At 36.4% G+C, this 22,028-nt stretch overlaps 3 protein-coding genes across 10 annotated transcripts; 1 reads left to right on the top strand and 2 right to left on the bottom strand.

Annotated features, from left to right (window-relative positions):
- Positions 1-7,604: 7,604 nt before the first annotated feature.
- LOC131004216 (eukaryotic translation initiation factor 3 subunit C) lies at positions 7,605-11,724 on the top strand. 4 transcript variants are annotated; one of them, XM_057930844.1, is made up of 4 exons: positions 7,605-7,749; positions 7,987-8,053; positions 8,415-10,199; positions 10,531-11,724. In XM_057930844.1, the coding sequence occupies exons 2-4, from the start codon at positions 8,033-8,035 to the stop codon at positions 11,509-11,511; spliced, it is 2,787 nt and encodes a 928-aa protein (XP_057786827.1). In that variant the 5' UTR covers positions 7,605-7,749; positions 7,987-8,032; the 3' UTR covers positions 11,512-11,724. The 4 variants fall into 4 exon arrangements, with proteins under 4 accessions (XP_057786827.1, XP_057786828.1, XP_057786830.1 ...); XM_057930845.1 differs by having other exon boundaries at positions 7,650-7,729; XM_057930847.1 differs by having other exon boundaries at positions 7,749-7,908.
- Positions 11,725-12,880: 1,156 nt separating this feature from the next.
- Positions 12,881-14,770, bottom strand: LOC131004234 (uncharacterized). The gene is made up of 3 exons (XM_057930878.1): positions 13,717-14,770; positions 13,596-13,649; positions 12,881-13,166 (listed from the first exon to the last, which is right to left on the bottom strand). The coding sequence occupies exons 1-3, from the start codon at positions 14,528-14,530 to the stop codon at positions 13,117-13,119; spliced, it is 918 nt and encodes a 305-aa protein (XP_057786861.1). The 5' UTR covers positions 14,531-14,770; the 3' UTR covers positions 12,881-13,116.
- Positions 14,771-15,042: 272 nt separating this feature from the next.
- Positions 15,043-20,526, bottom strand: LOC131004221 (M phase phosphoprotein 10). Of its 5 annotated transcripts, none has more exons than XM_057930858.1 (14): positions 19,708-20,526; positions 19,482-19,540; positions 18,784-18,898; positions 18,328-18,417; positions 17,995-18,105; positions 17,691-17,828; positions 16,983-17,051; positions 16,868-16,909; positions 16,657-16,725; positions 16,377-16,448; positions 16,244-16,297; positions 16,024-16,165; positions 15,645-15,707; positions 15,043-15,417 (listed from the first exon to the last, which is right to left on the bottom strand). In XM_057930858.1, exons 1-14 carry the CDS (start codon positions 20,401-20,403, stop codon positions 15,401-15,403), a joined length of 1,737 nt encoding a protein of 578 aa, XP_057786841.1. In that variant the 5' UTR covers positions 20,404-20,526; the 3' UTR covers positions 15,043-15,400. The 5 variants fall into 5 exon arrangements, with proteins under 5 accessions (XP_057786841.1, XP_057786839.1, XP_057786840.1 ...); XM_057930856.1 differs by having other exon boundaries at positions 15,043-15,423; XM_057930857.1 differs by having other exon boundaries at positions 15,645-15,713.
- Positions 20,527-22,028: the final 1,502 nt, after the last annotated feature.

Genomic DNA, 22,028 nt, shown 5'->3' on the forward strand with positions numbered 1-22,028 from the left:
GTTTAAGATTTAAAATGATATTTACCCTAAATATAATCTATAGTTACTTTTTTTTACATTGGCACATTTTTTTAGCACAGTGATTCGTATTAAAAGTGTACAATTCAATTCGTTTATTCTTTTAACTAGTGTACCTCCCGCGCTATGCGCGGTGAATATAATTTTAGACTCGCACAATGTTGAATTGAGTATTAGATTCAACGGCAAATTTATGAAAAAGTGAAGAAAATCGAGCTAAGAAAAAAAATGAGTGTGCAAAAAATGTGGAAAAGAAGATAGGAAATTTACAAATTTCACGTCTTTAAAAAAATTCATTTTGTCAATAAATTTCCTATTGATATATTTTAATGTAAAAAAAATACACAATTGAAAATTAAAATAATAGAATTAGGAAAAAAAGAAAAATATAAAAAGTTTGAAATACAGATTTTAGTTTTTTTAATATTATTACTTAAAAATATATATAATTAAATATAATAAACTTTAAATTATTTAATATAACAAAATTAGTACAATAGAAGATTTCAATTATTTATTTTTTTATATTTATTTAATTATTTATTAGGCAATCATTTAATATTGTTATTTATCTCATTTTCATTAGAGATGCAGAACAATTCTTGGCGGTTTATTAATTTATGAGGCAATCATTCAATATTATTAATTAATTCTTCGCAATTTATTAATTCTTAGAGATGGAGAACAGTTCCTGGCAATTTATTAATTCTTAGAGTTTGAGTAATTGATTTTGTTTAGAGATAGTGGTTTTGCAGCAAACTATTCGTCGGCTAATTTAGAGGAGATTATGAATTTATGATTATAATTTTTTTCCTTGATTTCCAATTATATCTTTGTAATTGAATTTAATTATATTTACTTTTCTTTATATATATATATATATATGTATCTATATATATAGATAAAGAATTTTTATGTAAGATGCATATTGTGTACCTTTTTCATAATAAAATGGAGTAAGAGAATAGGATTGTTTTAGATTAATAAAAGAAATTTAATGAAAAAAAATTGTTGGCCCAAAATTAAAAGTTGTCAGTATGTGTATCTATTTAATGAAGCACTAATTAAAAAGGAAACTGAATGAAAAAAAAAACGGTTACTTCTAAACAATACATGTACTATTTCTTTTTCTTTTTTAAGAAAAAATTGTGCAGTCACAACATTTGATTAATCGTGGGTTATAAATTTTTCACTCCAATTCTAATTATATCCTTCAAATTGAATGAAATTACATTTACTTTGCTTTTTATATATATAAAGATGTATAGTAATTGTAATCTAGTAATTAATTACGCATAGCACTGCATCTACATATTTCTATCACCGCAATAATCATTGATATTATGTGGAATTTAAAGAATTTTCATTCTTATATAAATCAAATATATATAACACTATATATTCCTATCGCAACAATAATTAGAGTGCAATCCATCGAAATTTGACGGATATAACTTTATAATGTGATTTATAATAGCTTATATGATCATAGTATATGAAATAGTTATTACATAAATTATTTCTTTAATATTCAAATTAAATTGACAACATATTTCAAATTATATTAATCTCAAACATGTTAATTTTTGGTTGGGATATGAAAATACCTTGTTATATTAGTTTTCATTTTATAAAGTTTTATAAAAAGTCATGTGAAATTGTAGATGTTAGAAAAATAAGGAAACCCAAATATGAAAATTTGGCGTAAGATATGATGGAGGATTGACGTAAGATATGATGTCAGAAACGGTGTGGTCTGGTCGGCAATTGATGGAACGGCGACGACGGAGAGATGGACGGGGCGATTGAAGGAGGGGAAATATGAAAAATTTTGACTTTGAAGAAGAGGGAGGCGCGACATGTTCAATTACTAATCTAGGGCTCATGACGAACTACTGTCGAAGCGATCCGTCGGTCACACCGACGGCCACATGTCCATCGGTAATGTTATTTTAAAAATTAATAATTAATTTTTGGAACCATTTACTGACGGAGTACGGTCCATTTGTACCATGTCCATCGTTAATGATGTCGTCGATTCCATCAATAATATGTCGAGAGTATTACACGGCGCTTTGCATTGGAAATTTTGTCGGTATTAGTGTCGGGTCGTTATCAAATAGGTTCTCGTCGTAATTTCGTCGGTGTGGGTGTCTGTATTTACTGATGGATGGCTGTCTATCATTAATTTCGTCGGAGTCCGACAATATTTCTTGTAGTGAACATCTACACGAACATAAACAATATAAAGTAGTAAAACAACACAGCAACTTGGTAACCCAATTCGGTGAATCACCTACATCTGGGGGGCTTGGCTCAGGGGAAACAATCGACTATATGGTGGAAGTTACAAAATGACTTCTACAATAAGATTGTCTCCTATTATGCCTAGTAATTTTCCAAACCTTCACCCACGCTGAAATGCTAATTGTGTATGTGCACACACACAACTTGGACATGAGTACTGACACTCACCACCCAACCCCTCAAGAAACAAGCATAAAATAAATAAGAGTCTACTACAACTCTTTTTACACTTTATGCTCAATTGTGCTTACCTTACAAACACTCTACTGCTAGAACTCGTACCAGGAACAATACCGCTTAGGGGGACACCTAGCAGAAACAAAAGACACTCGATATTACTTTGTGCGAGATTAATTCAATTCAGCACGAACTCGCCCACCTTTCTGAAGGAAAGTGGGTCTTCTTATAGTCTTCAAACCCTAGATCCTCTCTTGCAGCCCAAGAATGATAATTTCCTTGTTGAAATAGATATTTGACTTGTACAAAAGCTTTCCTTGTAGATAGACTTCACTTATTGAGTAAACCTTCATATTCTGCAAGGTAATCCAATCTCAGCACAATCTATACCAATGATGGCAATATATTTTGTTGATCTTCTTTTCTTGTATGAATAAAGAAATTGACATAAATAACAGTCACCATGTCTTAGCACTCGTGAAGACAATCGGACAATCGTACCTTAAATGGCACTGCATGCAAAAAAAAAAAAAAAAAACAAAAACAAAAAAAACCTTTGTCTGCATAATTGATACTCCCCCAGTCCACGAAATGAGTACTTATTTCCCTTTTTGGCAAGTGTACCCCACACATCTCTTTAATTAATACACTAAAAAAGTGGGACCCTTAAACTATTCACACTACACTCCATACATTTCTTAAAATCCGGGCCGTCCACAAATGGGTACTCATTTCGTGGACGGAGGGAGTAATATACTCTAACATTTACTTTATTTAATATTTTCAAATTTTCCTTAATATATGAGTACAAATCTTTAAAAGAAATTTGGAATCCCATATTTTTTAACATATTCTATCGATTGAAAACTTAAATTATTGGATATTTATATTTTTACGTAATTGATGAGTATTAATATATATATTCGGGACATGAATATGTGTTGGTCTCGTGGGCAAGTAATTATTGGTATATGAAGGGGAGGGGGGAGGTACACCAATTGGAACTTTTCATTGCTCGTTTGCTTATAATGACAAGACTGATCAATTAACTATAAGTGTGTTGATGTTGTCCAAATAGTTATCTTGTCTAAGTGATATCAGTTAGCTAATATACTAACAACAAACTGCTTATTAGTTGGACAAGATAAATGATGTAAGTGAGGAAATGGTGGTTAAGTTACTTGAGTTGTATAGAAATTCTTAAGTTGATTGTTGGTTGAATAGATTAGTCAGTTTATGCAAATCAACAAATTGAGGTTAGTTGATGAAAGTATGTTGATGATACTAAAGGAGTCATATGACATGGTTGTGTGCCGATGCTATGACAGTTCTTAGGGTGTGTTTTCTTTGATTGATAAATTTATCATGAGAAAATAAGAGATAACAAATGATTCTCCCTTTCATTAAAAAAAAATCCCCATTTAACTCCCCCCCCCATCTTTTTCCCCTCATTTTTTACAATAGGAAATTTCACCATTTCTCATTCCTTATTTTTCCTTCAAGAATGGATAATATTATCACACAAAAAATGGATGGATAATACTATCCTTTATTGGAGTGAAAATAAGGAATGAAAAATAGTGAAATTCTCTTTTCTGTAAAATGAGGAAAAAGAAAATAGACATTTAAAGGGATAAGTTTATTGACTCAACTCAAAACATCTATTGAATTGACTCACAATCGTACGAGGTCAATTGCAATGGAATAAGCTAACCCAAGTCGTCTCTCAAGGAAGGCTAAGCAGGGCGTTCTCTCGTGTTGCACACAGACAATAGAAAATAAACCTAAACACTCTAATCAATATTTTGGGTCTGACACACTCTCTCTCTTTAACTAGCGCATAATTGAAATAAAGCATGTAAAATTATCTAGGCAAAAATCAAATATAAATAAGCAATAAAGAAATAGCATGTAAATCTACGCTACGGTTCTTGAGGAAAAGCAGTAATTCATTAAAATAATCGCGGAACAAAAATAACAGTTATCTAGACAACAAACGAAATTATTAACCAGAATAAATCTAACAAGAGCATAAACGATAAATAAGAAATACTGTAAAATCATCAATCCAGAATTTATCTAGGCAATAAATAAATGACTTATAGTAAATGGCGATAACTGAACAAGAATCTCTAACTACGAATTATTCTAGGCGTAAGAATGAAATAAGAAAACGAATAAACCCTAACTAAGAAAATGGTGTCTGGAGCTTTCTGTCTAAGATCTGAATTGGCGTCTAGGAAAGTGTAAGTGTACCCTAGGAAATGAGAATACAACTTTTTATACTCTCAAATATGGAATACGCCCTTCTCTTCTAATTACTGAACTGGGACACATTGCATATTCTAATTGAATGATGGCAATTGCACGGCCGCTGGAACAGGCCGCGAGCGCTAGGCTATACTCGACCGCACAAGGAAAGCAACCCAGCGGGCGCTGGGTACAAGGCACGAGCGTGGTAAAAGGGCAGCGAGCGCTGGAAACTAGCGCGGGTGCGGGGTGGAACAATGCGCTCGTCCGCTGGCCTTGTTCCACGGGTGCTGGGAGTTTAGTGGAGAGGCAACGAGCGCTGGCAGGAGGGCATGCCCGCTGAGTGTTTCACACGGCCGCTGGAGGGATTGAGTGCGAGGATGGCAGCGGGCGCTTGAAATGTTGAGCGCTCACTGAGAAAAGTGGAGGGCGCGGCCGCTGGTGCTTCGGCGCGCTCGCGGGGAAAAGCCAGCGCCCGCTGGTGTTTTCACGCAGGAACTGCACTGCGCGATGTTTTTGTTTTAGCCCGGTCTCCCTCGTTACAAGTTAGATTTTGGATCTGTTTTCGCCTACGAATTCATATCGAGACGAGTTACAATTCTTCTTAAGACCAATCGACCAAATTCAAACTCTATATTTGTCCACTAATTAATCAATTAGAGCATCAAATCCTGAAACAACAAAATAAGCACATAAGCTCAAATCAATCAATTACTGAGTGAACGAGATCGAAAATATAAACTCATAGCACACCTAAACACCTAAACTCATAAGAATCATCACAAAATAGGACTAAATATTTATCAACCAAAGAAAACATACCCTTCAAGTAAAAACAAAATTTAGAGCACATAATGTTTAATGTGCTTTAGATAAACTCTCCCTACGTCCACGAACCTGATAAACACGTGAATCCACTTAACTTTAGGATTCCTTATTTTAGAGATCCCTTGTATTAGAGTTGCATGTTTACTTATCAATTCTGTAACCTTGAACTGATTTACGGGTTAATTGGCCGTGACCAGATACCTTACTTCGCTTTGAGACAACTGGCACTTTGCTGCTTACTTGCTTCTATTTCTACGAAAATCTTATAATTTTCTGGGTAAGAGGTCAGTGTTTAAATGCGGGTTCCAACTTGATCAAACTATTATAATAAAGAACAGTACAAATGTTTAGTTTGTTCGATTATAAAAGTTTGGATTTACAAAATAAACTGCTTAAAATCTGGTGGGAAACAATTGTTGGAATCTCAAGAGATAACTAATACCAATCTACCAGAGTTTGAGAATCGATTGTCGTTGAGTTCCTCTTTGAGTTACTTCGTTGCTTTCAGTATGGAAGAATTTAAGTTTTTGATTCGCTTGAGAGTTTAAGCTTGCACCGTTTTCGATGACCTTTGCTGTGATAGATCGTCGAGTATTTATAGAAGTGAAGTGGATAGTATCATTGGGGCCAAGAACCCTATTCAAAGCCGATCCTACATGATGTTGAAAATCTTCCAATTTAACTTCAAGGTACGTGTTAATCTCATTGCTCGACCTTGGAGGATGATGGACAAAGAAAGAACTGCTGCTTCAACCGCCTGCCTGCTATTGCTACCCCATCTCTCTAACCCCTAGCTTTCAAAGTTAATAAATGTGATAAGGTTTAACTATGATTGAAATGGAATATAAATAGAGGAATGAGAAAGAGTTAAAGAAAGGTTAAGTGAGTTTCGGCCTTGTAGATAAATAAAATTTAATATAGAATTGGGGATTTTAGATATAAGAAAATGAATATTACGTAGTACTATCAATTATTAATGTGACAAATTTTATCATTTATCGTATATTGATATATAATACTATGTCTCTTGTATTTATTTATTTTTTTGAGCGAAAAAATGGAGAAATTATATTAATTCACCGTGAACTATATCTATAAGTCATGATGAAAAATCCGACTTCCAGATTATTACATTATCAGACCAAACAACAAAATTAGCTAAACATGTTTGAATAATTTTATCAATTCACAAACTTCGCACTTCAATTTATAACTTTTTTAACGATTGTAAATTTAAATGTGTTAATCTAAACATTAAATATATAATTATAAAAATAAAATGATTATTTTCTATAAATGTTAGTTTAGATCTTTCGGTAGATAATATATCTAAAACACATAAGATGCAATATATTTTATTAATGTATTGATTAATGGGATACTAATGTATTTATACGTAATTTTTTTTAAGTTTAATATAAATAGCAATCATTTAATTAAGTAAATTGTGGATGTTATTATTACAAGAATGGTTAGAATATAATTATTATAATTAAATTTAAAAGGTATAAATGAAGAAAGATAAATAAAAATAAATAATTATGAAGATGCTATGTAGACTGCGAATCAACTAGAGAGCTTCAATAAATAATCGTATATTATTATTTGAATCAACAAACCTATAAATCTAAAACTTGCAATATAGTACTCCCTCCGTCCCAATAAAAGTGACCACTTTTTTTTGGGCACGGAGATTAAGAAGGGGATTGTTATGTTTTAATTGAGTGTGACCCACCAAAATTAGTGAGTAATTTTTAGAAAGTAGCCTACAATTGTTGACCAAATTAGTGAGTAATTTTGGCATTTTTAGAAAGTGGCCTACAATTGTTGACCAAATTAGTGAGTAATTGTTGACTTAATTAAAGTAAACTTTTGCCATTTTTAGAAAGTAGTCACTTTTAATGGGACACCCAAAAAGGAAATATAGCCACTTTTATTGGGACGGAGGGAGTATGTTGTTGGGGTGCCTCGGACGAGAAGAAAAATAAAGCCCAGCCCAAAACTACTTATTTTAACCACCAAAATGGGCCTGGAAAAGGCCCATATCCAATTAAAGAAAGCGCAGATTTAAGATTAGGGTTTGTATCTCCCAAACCCTCGTCTCTAACGCTTCTTCTCTCCTTGGCAGCCAATCCAGTAATATACTCAGGCGAGTCCTCTTTTCGATCGGTGAGTTTGTGTTCCGTTGTCTATATACGTTTCTAGATGCTAAAAAATATCGCTAGTGTTCCTCTTTCCTTGAAAAAGTAAATAATTTCGTTCTTTCATTGCATCTTGTTTGAAGAGTTTTTGGATCTGAATTAATCGGTTGTACTGCCTCAATATTTGGTAGATTTTGTGTTGTAAGTTTGATTTTTTGACGGAATTATTAATTTCATTTTTCTGATGTTTTTAATTTGATTGCAGGTTTCTAAGAAGTATCTGAGTAGTTTGCTGTCGGATTGTTTAGAAAATGGCGTCGAAATTTTGGCAGGTTAGCAATCAATCCAATTAATATATAAATTTTTTTGGTTTGCGAAGTATCGTTCTCTTTAACCATGGCTCCTGCTAGGCGTTTTTAATTTTATCCATGTAAAGGCTTCATCTTATTTTTTGGTTTGATTTATATGATTATTGTTTGCGAATAAGTTCTTTCTAATCTGGGTTCATTGTAGAAACCTGTGTTTATTGTTTTTATTCCTTTCAAGACTCAATTCTTATTTCAAATCTGGCTCTGATTTATTTTGAATCAGCTTGGGGTCCAGCTTTTCTGTAAAAACAGTTGTGTTATATATTTAAAATTTGATTTTTTGTTTATTTGTACATAATTAATTTGACCTTTTTGGGATTTGTAGGTTGATAGTGAAACCGAGGAAGAGGAGAGTGACTATGATGAGCAGGAAGACAATGTCCCCGTGGAGCCAACCCCTATGTCACTTGCTAACAGATATATTTCTGGCAATGCTAGTGATAGTGATGATTCTGATGGGCAAAAGCGTGTTGTTCGCCGTGTCAAAGACAAGAGGTTTGATGAGTTGTCTGCTACTGTTGATCAGATGAAAAATGCCATGAAAATCAATGACTGGGTGAGTCTCCAAGAGAGTTTTGAGAAGATCAATAAACAATTGGGGAAGGTCATGAGGGTGACTGAATCTGATAAGCCACCAAATCTATACATTAAGGCTCTTGTCATGTTGGAGGACTTCTTGAACCAGGCATTGGCCAATAAGGAGGCAAAGAAGAAAATGAGTAGTAGCAATGCAAAGGCCTTGAATTCAATGAAGCAGAAGTTGAAGAAGAACAATAAGCTCTATGAGGATGTGATCAATCAGTGTAGGGAGAAGCCTGAACTTTTTGAAGAGAAAGTTGAGGAGGAGCAAGAACCTGAGGATGATGATGATGAGGAAGATGAGGACGGTGATTTTGATGAGGATCCGGAAAACCTGGAAGCTGAGGAGACTGATGATGAAGAAGAAACTGGAAATGATGCTGAAACTGGATCTGGATGGGAGAAGATGTTGAGCAAGAAAGATAAAATGATGGATAAGCAGTTCAAAGATCCCAGCCAAATTACTTGGGACACCGTGAACAAGAAGTTTAAGGAGATTGTTGCTGCCAGGGGTAAGAAGGGCACTGGGAGAATGGAGCTGGTTGAGCAGCTCACATTCTTGACGAGGGTTGCCAAGACACCTGCTCAGAAGCTTGAGGTTCTCTTCAGTGTTGTCTCTGCACAGTTTGATGTCAATCCTAGTTTGAGTGGTCACATGCCCATCAATGTATGGAAACAGTGTGTGCAGAATATGCTTGCAATATTGGATGTTTTAACACAGTACCTGAATATCGTGGTGGATGATATGGTAGAACCTGATGAGAATGAAACCCAAAAGGGAGCTGACTTCAGTGGTACAATTAGGATCTGGGGTAATTTGGTAGCCTTCCTTGAAAGGGTGGACGTTGAATATTTTAAGAGCCTTCAGGTTATTGATCCACACACACGTGAGTATGTCGAGAGGCTCAAGGATGAACCGTTGTTTTTAGTCCTAGCGCAAAATGTGCAGGAGTATTTAGTAAAGGCTGGGGATTTCAAGGGTGCTTCCAAGGTAGCTCTTAAACGGGTTGAACTGGTTTATTATAAGCCGCAGGAGGTGTATGATGCTATGAGGAAATTGGCTGAGCAGGACAATAGAGAAGCCGATGGAGAGGAGAAAGTGGAGGAAATTAGGGGGCCAACTGCTTTTGTTGCAACTCCTGAGCTGGTTCCTCGTAAGCCAACTTTTCCAGAGAACAGCCGTGCTCTGATGGACATACTTGTTTCACTCATATATAAGTATGGTGATGAACGTACTAAGGCCCGTGCTATGCTTTGTGATATATATCATCACGCCATCTTTGACGAATTCTCAACATCCCGTGACCTGCTGCTTATGAGTCACCTTCAGGATAATGTTCAACACATGGATATATCCACCCAAATACTTTTCAACAGAGCCATGGCACAGCTTGGTTTATGCGCTTTCAGGGCGGGTCTTGTTCCTGAAGGCCACAGTTGTCTCTCAGAACTGTATTCTGCTGGCAGGGTGAAGGAATTGCTAGCACAGGGGGTTTCACAGAGCAGATACCACGAGAAGACTCCGGAGCAGGTATCTTTTTCTGGTTATTTTATTTGAATTTTATTCCATGTTGAAGATGTTTAATGCTTGCTAATTTTGAACCTCCATGTTCAGTTTATTTAATTGGAATTGAATTAAATCTGTTCTCCCCTTTTTCATGATTTTATTTATGAAACAAGAATTAATGTATACATAATTTATGAAAATTATGTATCTATTATATTTTTTTGGCTGAAGTTGTGATTTTTGATATAATTCTTGTGGCAAAGTGAATCATTTTTGTTATTTTTGGTATTCGTATAGTCATCTAGATTGTTCTGTAAGCTCTAATTCTGGCGTCTGAGATTCTAAAAATTTGCAGGAGCGGCTGGAGAGAAGGCGTCAGATGCCTTACCACATGCATATAAATCTTGAGCTTCTCGAAGCTGTACATCTGATTTGTGCAATGTTACTGGAGGTTCCCAACATGGCAGCCAATGTGCACGATGCCAAACGTAAGGTCATAAGCAAGAATTTCAGGAGGCTGCTTGAGATGAGTGAGCGACAAACCTTCACGGGCCCTCCCGAAAATGTCAGGGACCATGTAATGGCTGCTACTAGGGCTCTCAGACAGGGAGATTTCGACAAGGCCTGTGCCGTGATCAAATCCCTCGATGTCTGGAGGTTGCTACGCAACAAAGATTCTGTTCTTGAGATGCTCAAGGCTAAGATCAAGGAAGAGGCGCTGAGGACATACCTCTTCACATACTCCTCGGCTTATGATTCCCTAAGTCTCGACCACTTGTCCAAGATGTTTGATCTTTCGGATGCACAGACGCGTAGCATCGTTAGCAAGATGATGATCAATGAGGAGCTACACGCCAGTTGGGACCAGCCAACGGGCTGCATCGTCTTCCATGATGTCGAGCACACTAGATTGCAAGCTCTCGCTTTCCACTTGACGGAGAAGCTTACTGTTCTTGCAGAAACTAATGAGAGGGCCATTGAGGCTCGCTTTGGTGGTGGCGGGATGGAGGGTCTTCCTCTTAGGAGGAAAGATGGTCAAGATTATGCTGGAGCCGCAGCTTCCAGTGGCGGCGGCGGTAGGTGGCAAGAGTTTTCGTTCTCTCAGAACAGGCAAGGGAGCAGCGGTGGCAGAGGAGGCTATACTATCAGTGGTAGAGCATCAGCTCCGGGACTCGTTAGCAGTGGTTTCTCTCGGGATCGACAAGCTCGCTCCGGCGGATATCATGGGTCACGAGATGGGTCTGGTCGGCCGTACAACACAGGCTCTGGTGCAAGGGGTGGCCAGTCTGATGGCTCCACAAGAATGGTTAATCTGAACAGAGGGGTTCGAACTTAGGTGCAAATCGAAGAACTTAGTGTAGCCGACTGCCCTTGCCTTGCCAATCCATCTCTCGTAATTTAAATTTTGGTGGTTCTTTTTCGATAATTCGACTGTTACAGTGCCTAACTGCCTGCCACCTTGTTCTAGTTTATTATAAAATTTTGCTATCTATTTTTGTTCTAAGATGTTCCGAACTTCAGTTATTAAGATTTTAATATTTTCTGATAATTCGATTGTGTTGTGTTTCCCTTGTAGTTTATAAGATTTTCTTATCAATTATTGTTTGAGATGTTCCAAACTTTGGACACAATTGTCACTATAACTTTTTTATGCTTCAATTTAGATGTTATTATTCTCGCTTTGGCATGAGTGTTGTCATAAACTATAGTATGCTCTTGTGCTATGTTGATTTATGTCGATGGGATATGTCTCGTGTCTATTACGTATTGCACTAAAACCAAACTGTAGTATTCATAAATACTACTAGTATTTGTATTTGTGTCATGTACATAAAATATTTTTATATTTCTTTTATATATAAAAAATTGATATCAATTCAATTATCATATAAAAAATTATAAATTTAATAAATATATAATTGGAAATGAATATATTTATGCTGAATATAAAAAATATAGAACAACTCATAATAATAAAAACTGATATTATGAAAGAAAAAAAAAAGTTAAAAGGAAAAATGTAAATGAAAAATAGATTTATTCAAAAAAAGAGGAGAGAGTAGAGGTAATCTTTTTAAGTTTTAATCTTAATATATAATCCAATATTTACATAAATATATTAGATTAAAGCTTTTGTCATGATCTTTAATTTGATATCCAAATCAAATATTTTATAATTAATCGAATTTCACAATATTATAAAAGAAATAAAACAGAAAAACAAGAAGACAAAGAAAAGAAAATAGAAAAAATATATTCTGAAAATAAATCTTCAATTTTATTAAAATCATACAAATTGCCATTAAAATTGAAAATTATCTTTTTTAATATATTATAGATTTGAATAGGAAATATATTTTCTCCATAGCTTTTGATTGAGCTTGCAGTAACTTTGATTTGAATTTCTTTATGTAACAAAGAAAAGATTAAATTTATCTCGTCCTATGTAATTAGTGATTACAAATTGATTTTAGTTGAATTCGGACCCATCATATTTGAGTTGGTTTTTCTAAATTTTTCCAAAGGTATGATGCTATTTCTAACGTCCTATTTCGAAAAAAAAATCAACAGTTTTATATGTTTTATTATGCATATAATAATATAGTGCTTTTTTTCAAAAATATTTGTAGTTTATATTATTCAAATACGTATGACATGTTAGATGACGGCTGTGAGATATATATGATCTTATATCAAAAAGTAGCTATTTGAAGCACGTAATTTTCCAATAAACGAAAGTCATAGGAACTAGGATGACGCTTGAAAGTTGAAAACAAATATATTTTCTTTTTTCAAACTCTCAACTCTCAAATTTCTGAATCCTAACTCCCAATATTACATTATCAAAACATAGGCGTATTTTTACCTTTCTTCCTTTCTCACATAGATGACAAATTGCGAATCAAAAAGAGGAAGATGAACAACAATTTTTGCTCGATTTCTATCGATATTTGTTGGGATTCCACCAAATAATTGTATTGATTATTAGTCCTGCAAAATTAGTTCCGAAGCACCAGTTAGCTCTTCTGCAACATTCCAAATATTTAATATAGGAAAAATAAAATCAAAACCACTTAAAATATTGGTTGATGATGGTCTTATTCCACAATAATTGGAAATCATAATATTATAACTTCTTCTATCAGATTATAGCACTACTAATTCTTTTACTTCCATTTTACTCAAATGCATAAATATGATACCACTTTATTAGAAAAAGCATCCGAAAACACCCATTCCACACAAAACGAAATGTCTGTGACCGTTGCCTTGAAAGATATGAGCGATGCCACAAGGAACTTTTATAGCCTATTCAAAAGGTACGAAACACAACCTAATTGAATTCATTAATCAATCTAATTTACTTGGAAACGTTAATAAATGAATTAAAAGGAAGATTTATAGTAAGGATGATGATACCTGCTAATACGACCCCCCAACTCCATTTTCTTCCAACAGCAGCACTTTCTGCATCTACAATACAAACTCATTCAACAAACCTAAGCATCAATTATTAAGAAAATGTGATTCACATATATACCTGAATCACAATTGGAAGTGGAATTCCAGGCCCCACACATGCACAAATCCGTGTGTTTATCAATATCATAACCACACGATCCACCAGTGGCTTCACAGGCCCGACACAAAACCTCATTTCCCATAACAGAATACCTAACCTGAATCCCATAAGCCCACTGGCCCGGCCCGCTCACTTTCAACGGCGCCACGCTGTACGCACTGCTGTAACCCTCGCAATCAAGCCTCGAAAGATTCACACTTCCAACACTCTCATACGCCATCGAGCAGCAGTCGGGCGGCCCGGACCCGTATGCCGGCCTGGCCCGTCTCGGGTCGATTATGTCCCACGCCGGGCAGTTGTAGTACTCATCGCATCCAAGGCCCGACACGTTTCTGCATGGCATGTGCTTTCCAGGGAAGCCCTCAAACAGGGGTGACCCTGATGAGCAGCCTAGTAGCATGAACACGTTGTCCGGGCTCGGGCTCAGGTGTGGGGCCCGCCAGGGCTCCACCACGAACCCGTTGCCCCGCCGCCCCAGCACGATCGAGTCACACGTCGACATGTGGGGGTCGTCTAGGACGAGGGACTCGTAGGCGTAGTCTATGTCGAGAACACGGTATGAGCCCGAGCTGATGTGGAGCATGACGACGTCGTTTATGCAGAAGAGGAGGTCCCGGAAGCCGTGGTGGCCACAGCCGGGCTGCAGGGTGAAAGGGTAGTCGATGGTGAGGTTGCCGCAGAAGGATCTGCAGGGGTTGGTGTGGTTGAAGCTGTAGGCTATGAGGGGGAGTAGATGGAGAGAGAGGAATAGAGTGGCTAAGGAGGGAGTCATTGTTCAAAGTGGGAGTTTTGGGAATGGAAAATCGGATTGTGATGGTTCTTGAAAAGGGTGTTTGAGGTGATTATTCTTTGCTTGTAAGGGCTGGAAATGTTTAGTGTTAGGAAGGGTCTTTTTGTTTTTCACTTTTTTGATTGAGATGATGTGTTGGAGAATCTTGAATGAATTATTAATGGGTTTTAGGCTGTGTCTGGTTTTCGGTTTGCTTTTGGAGATTTTAAAAGAAAGTTTGATTCTGCAGAATTGCTTTATGGGTAGCCTAGTTAGCTTAGTAAATGTTTTTGCGGTCAAAGTTCATAAATTCAATCATTGTCGATATCTTTTAGGTCGATTACATGATAGCAACCAAGGCCTTGGAAGCACTATTACAAGGGAGCTTTCGACATAAATTCTCAACTATACAATACACAGAATCTCACAGAGTTTTTAAATAAGTTGCATCGTGCTCAAAACAACATTGCCTTGAATTAAGCTGAAGCTATTGAAAGCTGGATCAAGACTACCAATCGACTGAAATTAGTAATAATCCATTAATTTTACTTGTATATCATTCATAACTCCATGATCAGGTTACAACATAGCAATCTTCAAAATAAAAAAGGTTACAACATAGAAGCCCATCATCTTCTGAGCGTCTATTTCTCGCGTATAAATTGACAAAAATGGAGGATCGCGTTAACGGTGGGATGTGTTTTAAGAAACTCACATTTGGCAAGCGGAGATCAATGCACCAGCAATAGTGATTTAGCATATATATTCCTCGGCTTCACTGGTAACTTCTTTCTTCTTCCACTTGCATGCGTCAAAAGACGGTCACAGCAGGCAAAGGCAAGAAAACATTTCTTTCAAAGTGTCATTCATGAATCATGACTCCCCGTTCCCTGCAACTTCAAGCAGCAGCAGCAATTAGATTTCCTTTACAAGATCCAAAATTGCAACAGCAAAACCAAGGCAAAATCAGTTTCTTGCCCTGAATTTTAAAGTCTATGTTGCTAAAACAAAATGTAAAAGTTCAGGGCTTCATAAAACTGAAAAAAACACATAAGGGTCTAGTGAATTAGCAATCAAAACCTCAAGAGCCAAAATGAAATGCATATGACAAAATTACCATCTTCAGGTCTCTTCAATGTGCTTAGCTGTGTCTTTACTGCCATCCGTTTGACAGACTCAGCTGTAATTGATTCAACATTTCAGAGGAAAATAACATTAGAGATGACATATAGTGCAGAGAGTGCTACACTAATATATAACAACGAAAATCCAGACACCAGCATGCAATTGATGTGGAAAGGATGCTCCTCCTTATGGCTAGTTTACACAGCAATAATCTGACCATCAAGATATAAAAGTACAGAAGAATAACAAAAGCAATACTCCTTTATCCACAGCTCAAAATAGCATTAATCACACGAATGAAAACTCTGCCTTATTGTTTTTTGTACAGATGGAGAATAAACAGTATAATAACACTCAAATCAATATTTCACCTTTAAACTGTCTTTTTTTCTTTGCCCTTCTCCTCTTTCTATCTGCCTTTGTTAGCTCAATTTCTTCTTTGATGTCACCTTTACCAGAAAATACTTCTTCAGGAGCTAGCATAGCTGCATCAGACACGGCCAGAGGTGCAACCTACAAACAGAAAACGGTTAGAACAAATATGCTGCATAGAATAATTAATGCAACTGTTGATCTAAGCCCCAAGTGTACCTCTTCCATTGCCAGAGCAGGGACATTTGCTTGTATGGACATGTCTTCAATAACCTGTTCAGAATGATAAAATACCATTAATAATTGATAAGATGCTTCAAGAAAAATCAGACATAAATGCAGAAAAAGTTACCGGTTTCGGACAGAAATGGAAATGAGATAGAGCATCCAACTTCAGACAGAGAGTTTTGAACAGCATACTTGCCTGAGAATGTAAAGAAAGCTGACTGTCAAATCAAGTTAACCTAGTTTTAGTGAAACTAATGAAAAAATCATCTCACATGGAAAGAAAAAGGAAAAAACGATACCAAAGGAAGGCATGTGAATAACACAGTGTGAGCAAAAGAACATAACTGAATAGAAAACCAGAAAAACAACAAATGAAAACAGAGAAATAAATGTTATTTACGCACTTCTTTCTTTTGTTCATCTGAGAAAGACAATGCAGTAGACACAAGGCCAGTCTTCTGAGCATACTCGTCCTGCATTAAAAGGGAGTAAGGAGGTTTCTTAGCGTGGGCAGAAAAAGCTCCCAATTCAAAAGGTCGGGACTTGTCAGAGATTGCAAACAGACAAATGAAAAAACACATATAATTCAGATGGTATTCCACTCGAAAGACTCACCTCATAAAGTTCAGCAAGGCCCTTTTTGCTCTTACTTTCGTCCTGAAATTTTGAAGTTAATTAATAGCAAAACTTAACAAGAGCAGAGAAAGTAGAGATTCAGAGAGATAGTTACCATCTCTTTTCTCTCTTTTGGTGCCTTGTTTAATAAAGTAGGTGGCCTCTGGACATCATCAAATTGGCCCTAAACATGGTACCAAGCATACAATTTAATCCATAACAATGAAACAGATTATAAGAGTCTGATGATAGAAAAACAATTTATCTTATAACACAAATAAAGGTAGAAATATACATTCAGAGAGAAATGATAAGTATGAAACACTGATACGTCTTGAAAATCATCCAAAATGAGAACAAGGACACAAAAATTATAAGAGATGCTACAAGCACACAGCCAACATCTATCCAGATGCCTCTCCCTTCAGAAAAGGGACAATCTACAGATAATGAGGTTGGATATCAAAGAAGGGGACACATGCAGTCAGAAACCACCAGTTCCAGACCTTCAGTCTTTGCAGAAGGAGGGCAAAAGGCTAAAAGTTATTTTAAAGATTAAGCGGGAAAATATGCTATCGGCCTTCCCCCATGGACAAAGTGATATTAGGAGTTAAGGACTTCCCCTCCTCCCTTAGTTCAAAGTGGTTTTTTAATGCATTTACTAATGAGTGACATGCTGGGAGCGAGATTTTAGGTGTTCTCGTTGGTCTTCCTTACTAGCAGATACGACTGCTGCTGTTTATAAACAGCAAAGAAAAGCAGTTTCTATTTTCTAATGCATGAGAACCAAGGAAAGTAAGATGCAGCATGGATGATGACATACCTCTATTATACGTTTCATAATTAATTCTTCAAGAGACGCAGTATCCTCCACTGTTGTAACTGGAGGAGGTCTCACATTTTGGTCAAAATCCATATCAACCTCCAAAGCACTATTTTTTGGTCTTTTAGCAGCAGTGACCTGGCATTACACAAAGTAACGAACATACAGGAAAACCAAATCTCTGTAAGCATAAGATCTTGCTACCAACACCTTGTCAAGCCCCCTGTTTCACAGCAAGAACTGGGAAAGGGGGCACCAGATAAATTACATTGAAAAGAGAAATATTTAAGTTGAAATACATCACCTCGCCCTGCATTGTCCATGTCTTTGGTTCCAAGTTCGCTCTTTCCATTTCAACTATCTCAGCAAGAAGTTTCTCTAGCTCTTTTTCATGGGTAGAAAGACTTTGTTTCGTCTGTAAGTTTAGATTAGAGGAATAAGAAAAAGAAAGATTAAGAATATGAACTGATTCAGAAAAACGGAAGAGCATTGCAAACAGATCATTTCTCCTGTTTGCACCACAATGATGAGAAGCAAGCCGAAAGGGGAAGAGGTGAAGCTGCAAGTACTCAGAAACGGGTATTGGCTAAATATATTAATCTAAGCAAATAAATATTTCAAAGTCGGTAAAACTCACCTTGCCCTGCATATTTGCCTTTTCCAGCTCTTCTACCTTAGCACGGAGTTGCCCTAGCTCTTTTCCATGGGTCGGAGGACTTTGTTCATTCTGTAATTACAAGAAACAAGAATATTAAAGAATAAGAAAATAAGAATATCAATGGATGCAATTAAAAGGGGACAACGAAGCACAAATAAATGGAGACAACGAAGCACAACTCAATTGGTAAGATACCAATCAATAGGTTGAGGGTTCAATTCACCCCGTGCGCGCTGGGGGGGGGGGGGGGGGATGAGGAACCATTATTAATCCTCGTTTTTTGAAAAAAAAAATAATAATAAGAGAAAATAAAAGGGATAGGCAAAGCAAACAGCATCAGTTAGATAATAATGAAATTTCTTGGCCTCACTCCTTCACACAGATGTGGAGCAATTCGAGAGGGAAAGAAGTAGCTGCAGGGATAATATAGATTACCTGATCGCTATCATCATTTTCAGGTTCATCCATATCCATGTCATCTAATTCATCATCATACTGGGGTTTTTTTTTCTGGCTGGTTTTCTTTTGAGAAGTGAAGAAGTCGCCATACCTAAACCCACAAACAGATAGATTATGCATTATTAAGCATATACAAATCAAATAACTAGATAAGAAAAATATTGATAAGTTATTAATCTACAATAAATCATTGAATGCATAACAAGGAACAGCCTTTCTTAAACACGAGAAATACAAACTTCAAAGCACCCTCTCTAAATAATAGCACCTCAATTTAGCATATCTAACCGACAGTATCTAATAGCTTAAATTTTAGAAAACTTTGAACCTTCATCAAGTTGCATTCAAGTTGTGGGAAAAAAACAATATGCGAAAAAACAAAGAAATCATCTGCAGAGCACAGGTAGATGATTTTGAGATTCTACATATTTCACGGTGGGAGAAAAGCCATCTCTTGGTCACAATACGAGCCCTAACTTTACTAATCTCCATCGTAAAGTTAGATATATAAAGTAACATGGGATATCCTTGTGTGAAAACCTTATACAACTCATTTAAGATCCATTTATTTCATTTTAATCATTTTCTTTCAATTTATTTATATTATCCTACACTTACAAAATTGAATGCTATATCATTGAAACATAAGGGAGTAAAAGCAAGGATCGCCAGACCTTGCATTCTCCATGTCACTCCCATCATCAGCATCATCTTCGAGCCCCATAAATCCAAGCTGTAATAGCCATCATGAAAGTGATCATGAGCTCGAAGACATTCCATAAGCAATTACATAATAATCGAAAAATACAACAGCTCATTTAGCAAAACTAATCCCATTGGCTATATCAAAACTCAAATATACAAATATCTTAAACCTATACTATTTTTTGTAACTCATACCTCATCATCCTCATCATCTTCGTCGCCTTCTTCATTTTCATATTCCTCGTCCTCATCTGCAATTTTACCTATCTTCCTCTTATTCTTCTTCTCCTTCTTTATACCATATTCCCTTTCCTCGTCTTCCACCAAATACTCCTCCAATTCCTTTATCTTCAGAAACTTATCCTCTACTCCCTTCACATTTTCTCCCTCGTCATGCTCGTCATCCTCATCTTCATCCCCTTCCTCTTCATCTTCATCTTCATCCTCTTCCTCTTCCTCATCCTCATCAACATCATCATCATCAAAATCCTCACTTTCACTTTCTACGCCACCGTTTTCTTTATTTTTCCCATCTTCACGCAAATTGTCTTCTTTTACACCATCTCTGTCACAATTGAATTGATTTTCGATTTCTGATGGGTTCTTCTCGAAATTCCTGATTTGGCGGCGGAGGGAGGAGAGCAGGGGCTGGGCTTGGAGGTCAATTTGCTGCCATATCTGCTCTGCATCGAAACCTTCCGTCGAGAGGCGACTCAATAGAGGTTTAGGAACATAAGGATTGAGGGAGGCGAACAAGCACTCCAATGCTAAACGAGCAGCCTTCGACAGCTCCGGCGATGGTGTTAAATAGAGCGGCGCCTCTGTGGATTCGAGCCGGTGAAGAGCCTCCAAGCCAGCAGATTTTTCTCCGCCGTCAGCGGCTGAGGCCATGTTGGCGTTGGTAACGGCGATGGCGGAGGCGCGGAGGTAGAACAGTGGTTTTAGGTCGATGCCGATGGCGAAGGCAGAACAGTGGTTTTAGGGGTTAGGGTTTAAGAGGGCATCTATATATACTCTTTTGTCCACGAAAATAACTCACCTTCCACGAATTCTAATAAAATTATTAAAAGTAGAATAAAATTAGAATTTATATGAGTAATGTTAATAAGAAAAATATAGAATCAAAATATATTATTAATTAAAAATTAAATTAAAATATATTTTATAATTAAATATAGGAGAGAATATATGATATGATTGTTCAAAATGTTAAATATGACTATTTTTCGTGATTTTTTTTTGATAAATATGATTATTTTTCGTGAACAAAAAAATATATAGAAGGATAACTACTTTCATAAATAATAAGTTATGTTTTCTCGTCAAAATCACCCTGCTATTTTTGAAAATAATAATTTTTTTTTGTTCATTTGGTCTATAGATCATACAAATACCTTTTTGTCATTATCTTTTCCAACTCATACTTCCTTCGTCCCAATATAAGTGGCTATTTTCATTTAGGCACGGATATTAAGAAATTGATTGTTATAATTTAATTTAGTGTGGTCCACCATAATTAGTGAATTAATTAAGACTTTCTTCACACTATCTTCTTCTCACTAACATTTGTTCCATTCTATTCTCTATTTTCTATGTGAATACAATAAATTAGGGGATGGTTCTTGCCTTGATCATCTGGAAAGAAAAAAAAAGAAAAAAAAAACAAAGAAATTCGCATCTGATTGCGGCCCCCATTTACTCGCTCACATGCACATGTACAGAGTCGGACGAACTCCGGAGACGGCGGCGGATTCAGACGGAAAAGAAGAAGGCCGACGCGACTCACCTGATTTTCAGTGTTTGAGGCAGCATCGATCTTACATAAAAGGGTTAGGGAGCGCCTCCGAATTTATAAAGAGCAGTGCGATTTTGTGTATGTGTATGTGCTGCCTGCGTGAAACAAAGGGAGGAAGAAGGAGCAAGAGGGGGAGATGCCAGGCTAAGGCGGAGCAATGCCGGCCTTGAGGCGACTACAATGCCGGAGGTTGCAGGGCGGTAGCGATTTTGATTTTAGATGAGAGAATTAGGGCTCGCTTGATGTTTCGCAAATTCAGAAAAGCTGAGACACCCAAATCACGGCCCCAAACCTCGATTTCCAACTACCACACGACGAAGGTCGCCGTCGCCGATTCCAACCCTCAAATTTCGCCGACGAGTGCCGCCGCCTACAACAGTGCATGTTAGAAAAGAGAGAGGTGAGCGAGAAGACTAGAAAAAGAGGTGAGCGAAATAAGGTGGATAAGTTAGAAGAAAGATAAATCAGGAATTAATTAGAGAGTCTTAATTTTAATTAAGTGGGCTTAATTCAGCCCTAAATCTTTCCATTTTGAGTTTGGGCCACTTATAGTCGAACAAATTAACTAAAATAGAACGATGGCCACTTTTATTGGGACGGAGCGAGTAGAATTTATCACATTTTTATGATTTGTACGTTTATTTTAAAATGAGTTTGTAATTTAACTCTACCCTATATGACCATATTAAATACTCCATAAATCCACAAATGAACTTACTAC

The sequence above is a fragment of the Salvia miltiorrhiza genome, unplaced genomic scaffold (genome assembly GCF_028751815.1).
Source record: "Salvia miltiorrhiza cultivar Shanhuang (shh) unplaced genomic scaffold, IMPLAD_Smil_shh original_scaffold_358, whole genome shotgun sequence".
In the NCBI taxonomy this organism is placed as follows: domain Eukaryota; kingdom Viridiplantae; phylum Streptophyta; class Magnoliopsida; order Lamiales; family Lamiaceae; genus Salvia; species Salvia miltiorrhiza.

What these genes read in the sequence shown, in the direction of transcription:
- LOC131004221 (XM_057930854.1), bottom strand. Translation starts at nt 20,403, where the DNA reads ATGGCCTCAGCCGCTGACGGCGGAGAAAAATCTGCTGGCTTGGAGGCT. An exon ending in TTATGAAACGTATAATAGAG is followed by an intron (nt 17,052 to 17,690) that starts GTATGTCATCAT and finishes TACCATGTTTAG; the next exon opens with GGCCAATTTGATGATGTCCA. An exon ending in GCCTTGCTGAACTTTATGAG is followed by an intron (nt 16,726 to 16,867) that starts GTGAGTCTTTCG and finishes CTTTTAATGCAG; the next exon opens with GACGAGTATGCTCAGAAGAC.
- LOC131004234 (XM_057930878.1), bottom strand. Translation starts at nt 14,530, where the DNA reads ATGACTCCCTCCTTAGCCACTCTATTCCTCTCTCTCCATCTACTCCCC. An exon ending in CACTTCCAATTGTGATTCAG is followed by an intron (nt 13,650 to 13,716) that starts GTATATATGTGA and finishes TTTGTATTGTAG; the next exon opens with ATGCAGAAAGTGCTGCTGTT. An exon ending in TTGGGGGGTCGTATTAGCAG is followed by an intron (nt 13,167 to 13,595) that starts GTATCATCATCC and finishes CTAATTTTGCAG; the next exon opens with GACTAATAATCAATACAATT.
- LOC131004216 (XM_057930844.1), top strand. Translation starts at nt 8,033, where the DNA reads ATGGCGTCGAAATTTTGGCAG. An exon ending in TGGCGTCGAAATTTTGGCAG is followed by an intron (nt 8,054 to 8,414) that starts GTTAGCAATCAA and finishes TGGGATTTGTAG; the next exon opens with GTTGATAGTGAAACCGAGGA. An exon ending in ACGAGAAGACTCCGGAGCAG is followed by an intron (nt 10,200 to 10,530) that starts GTATCTTTTTCT and finishes AAAAATTTGCAG; the next exon opens with GAGCGGCTGGAGAGAAGGCG.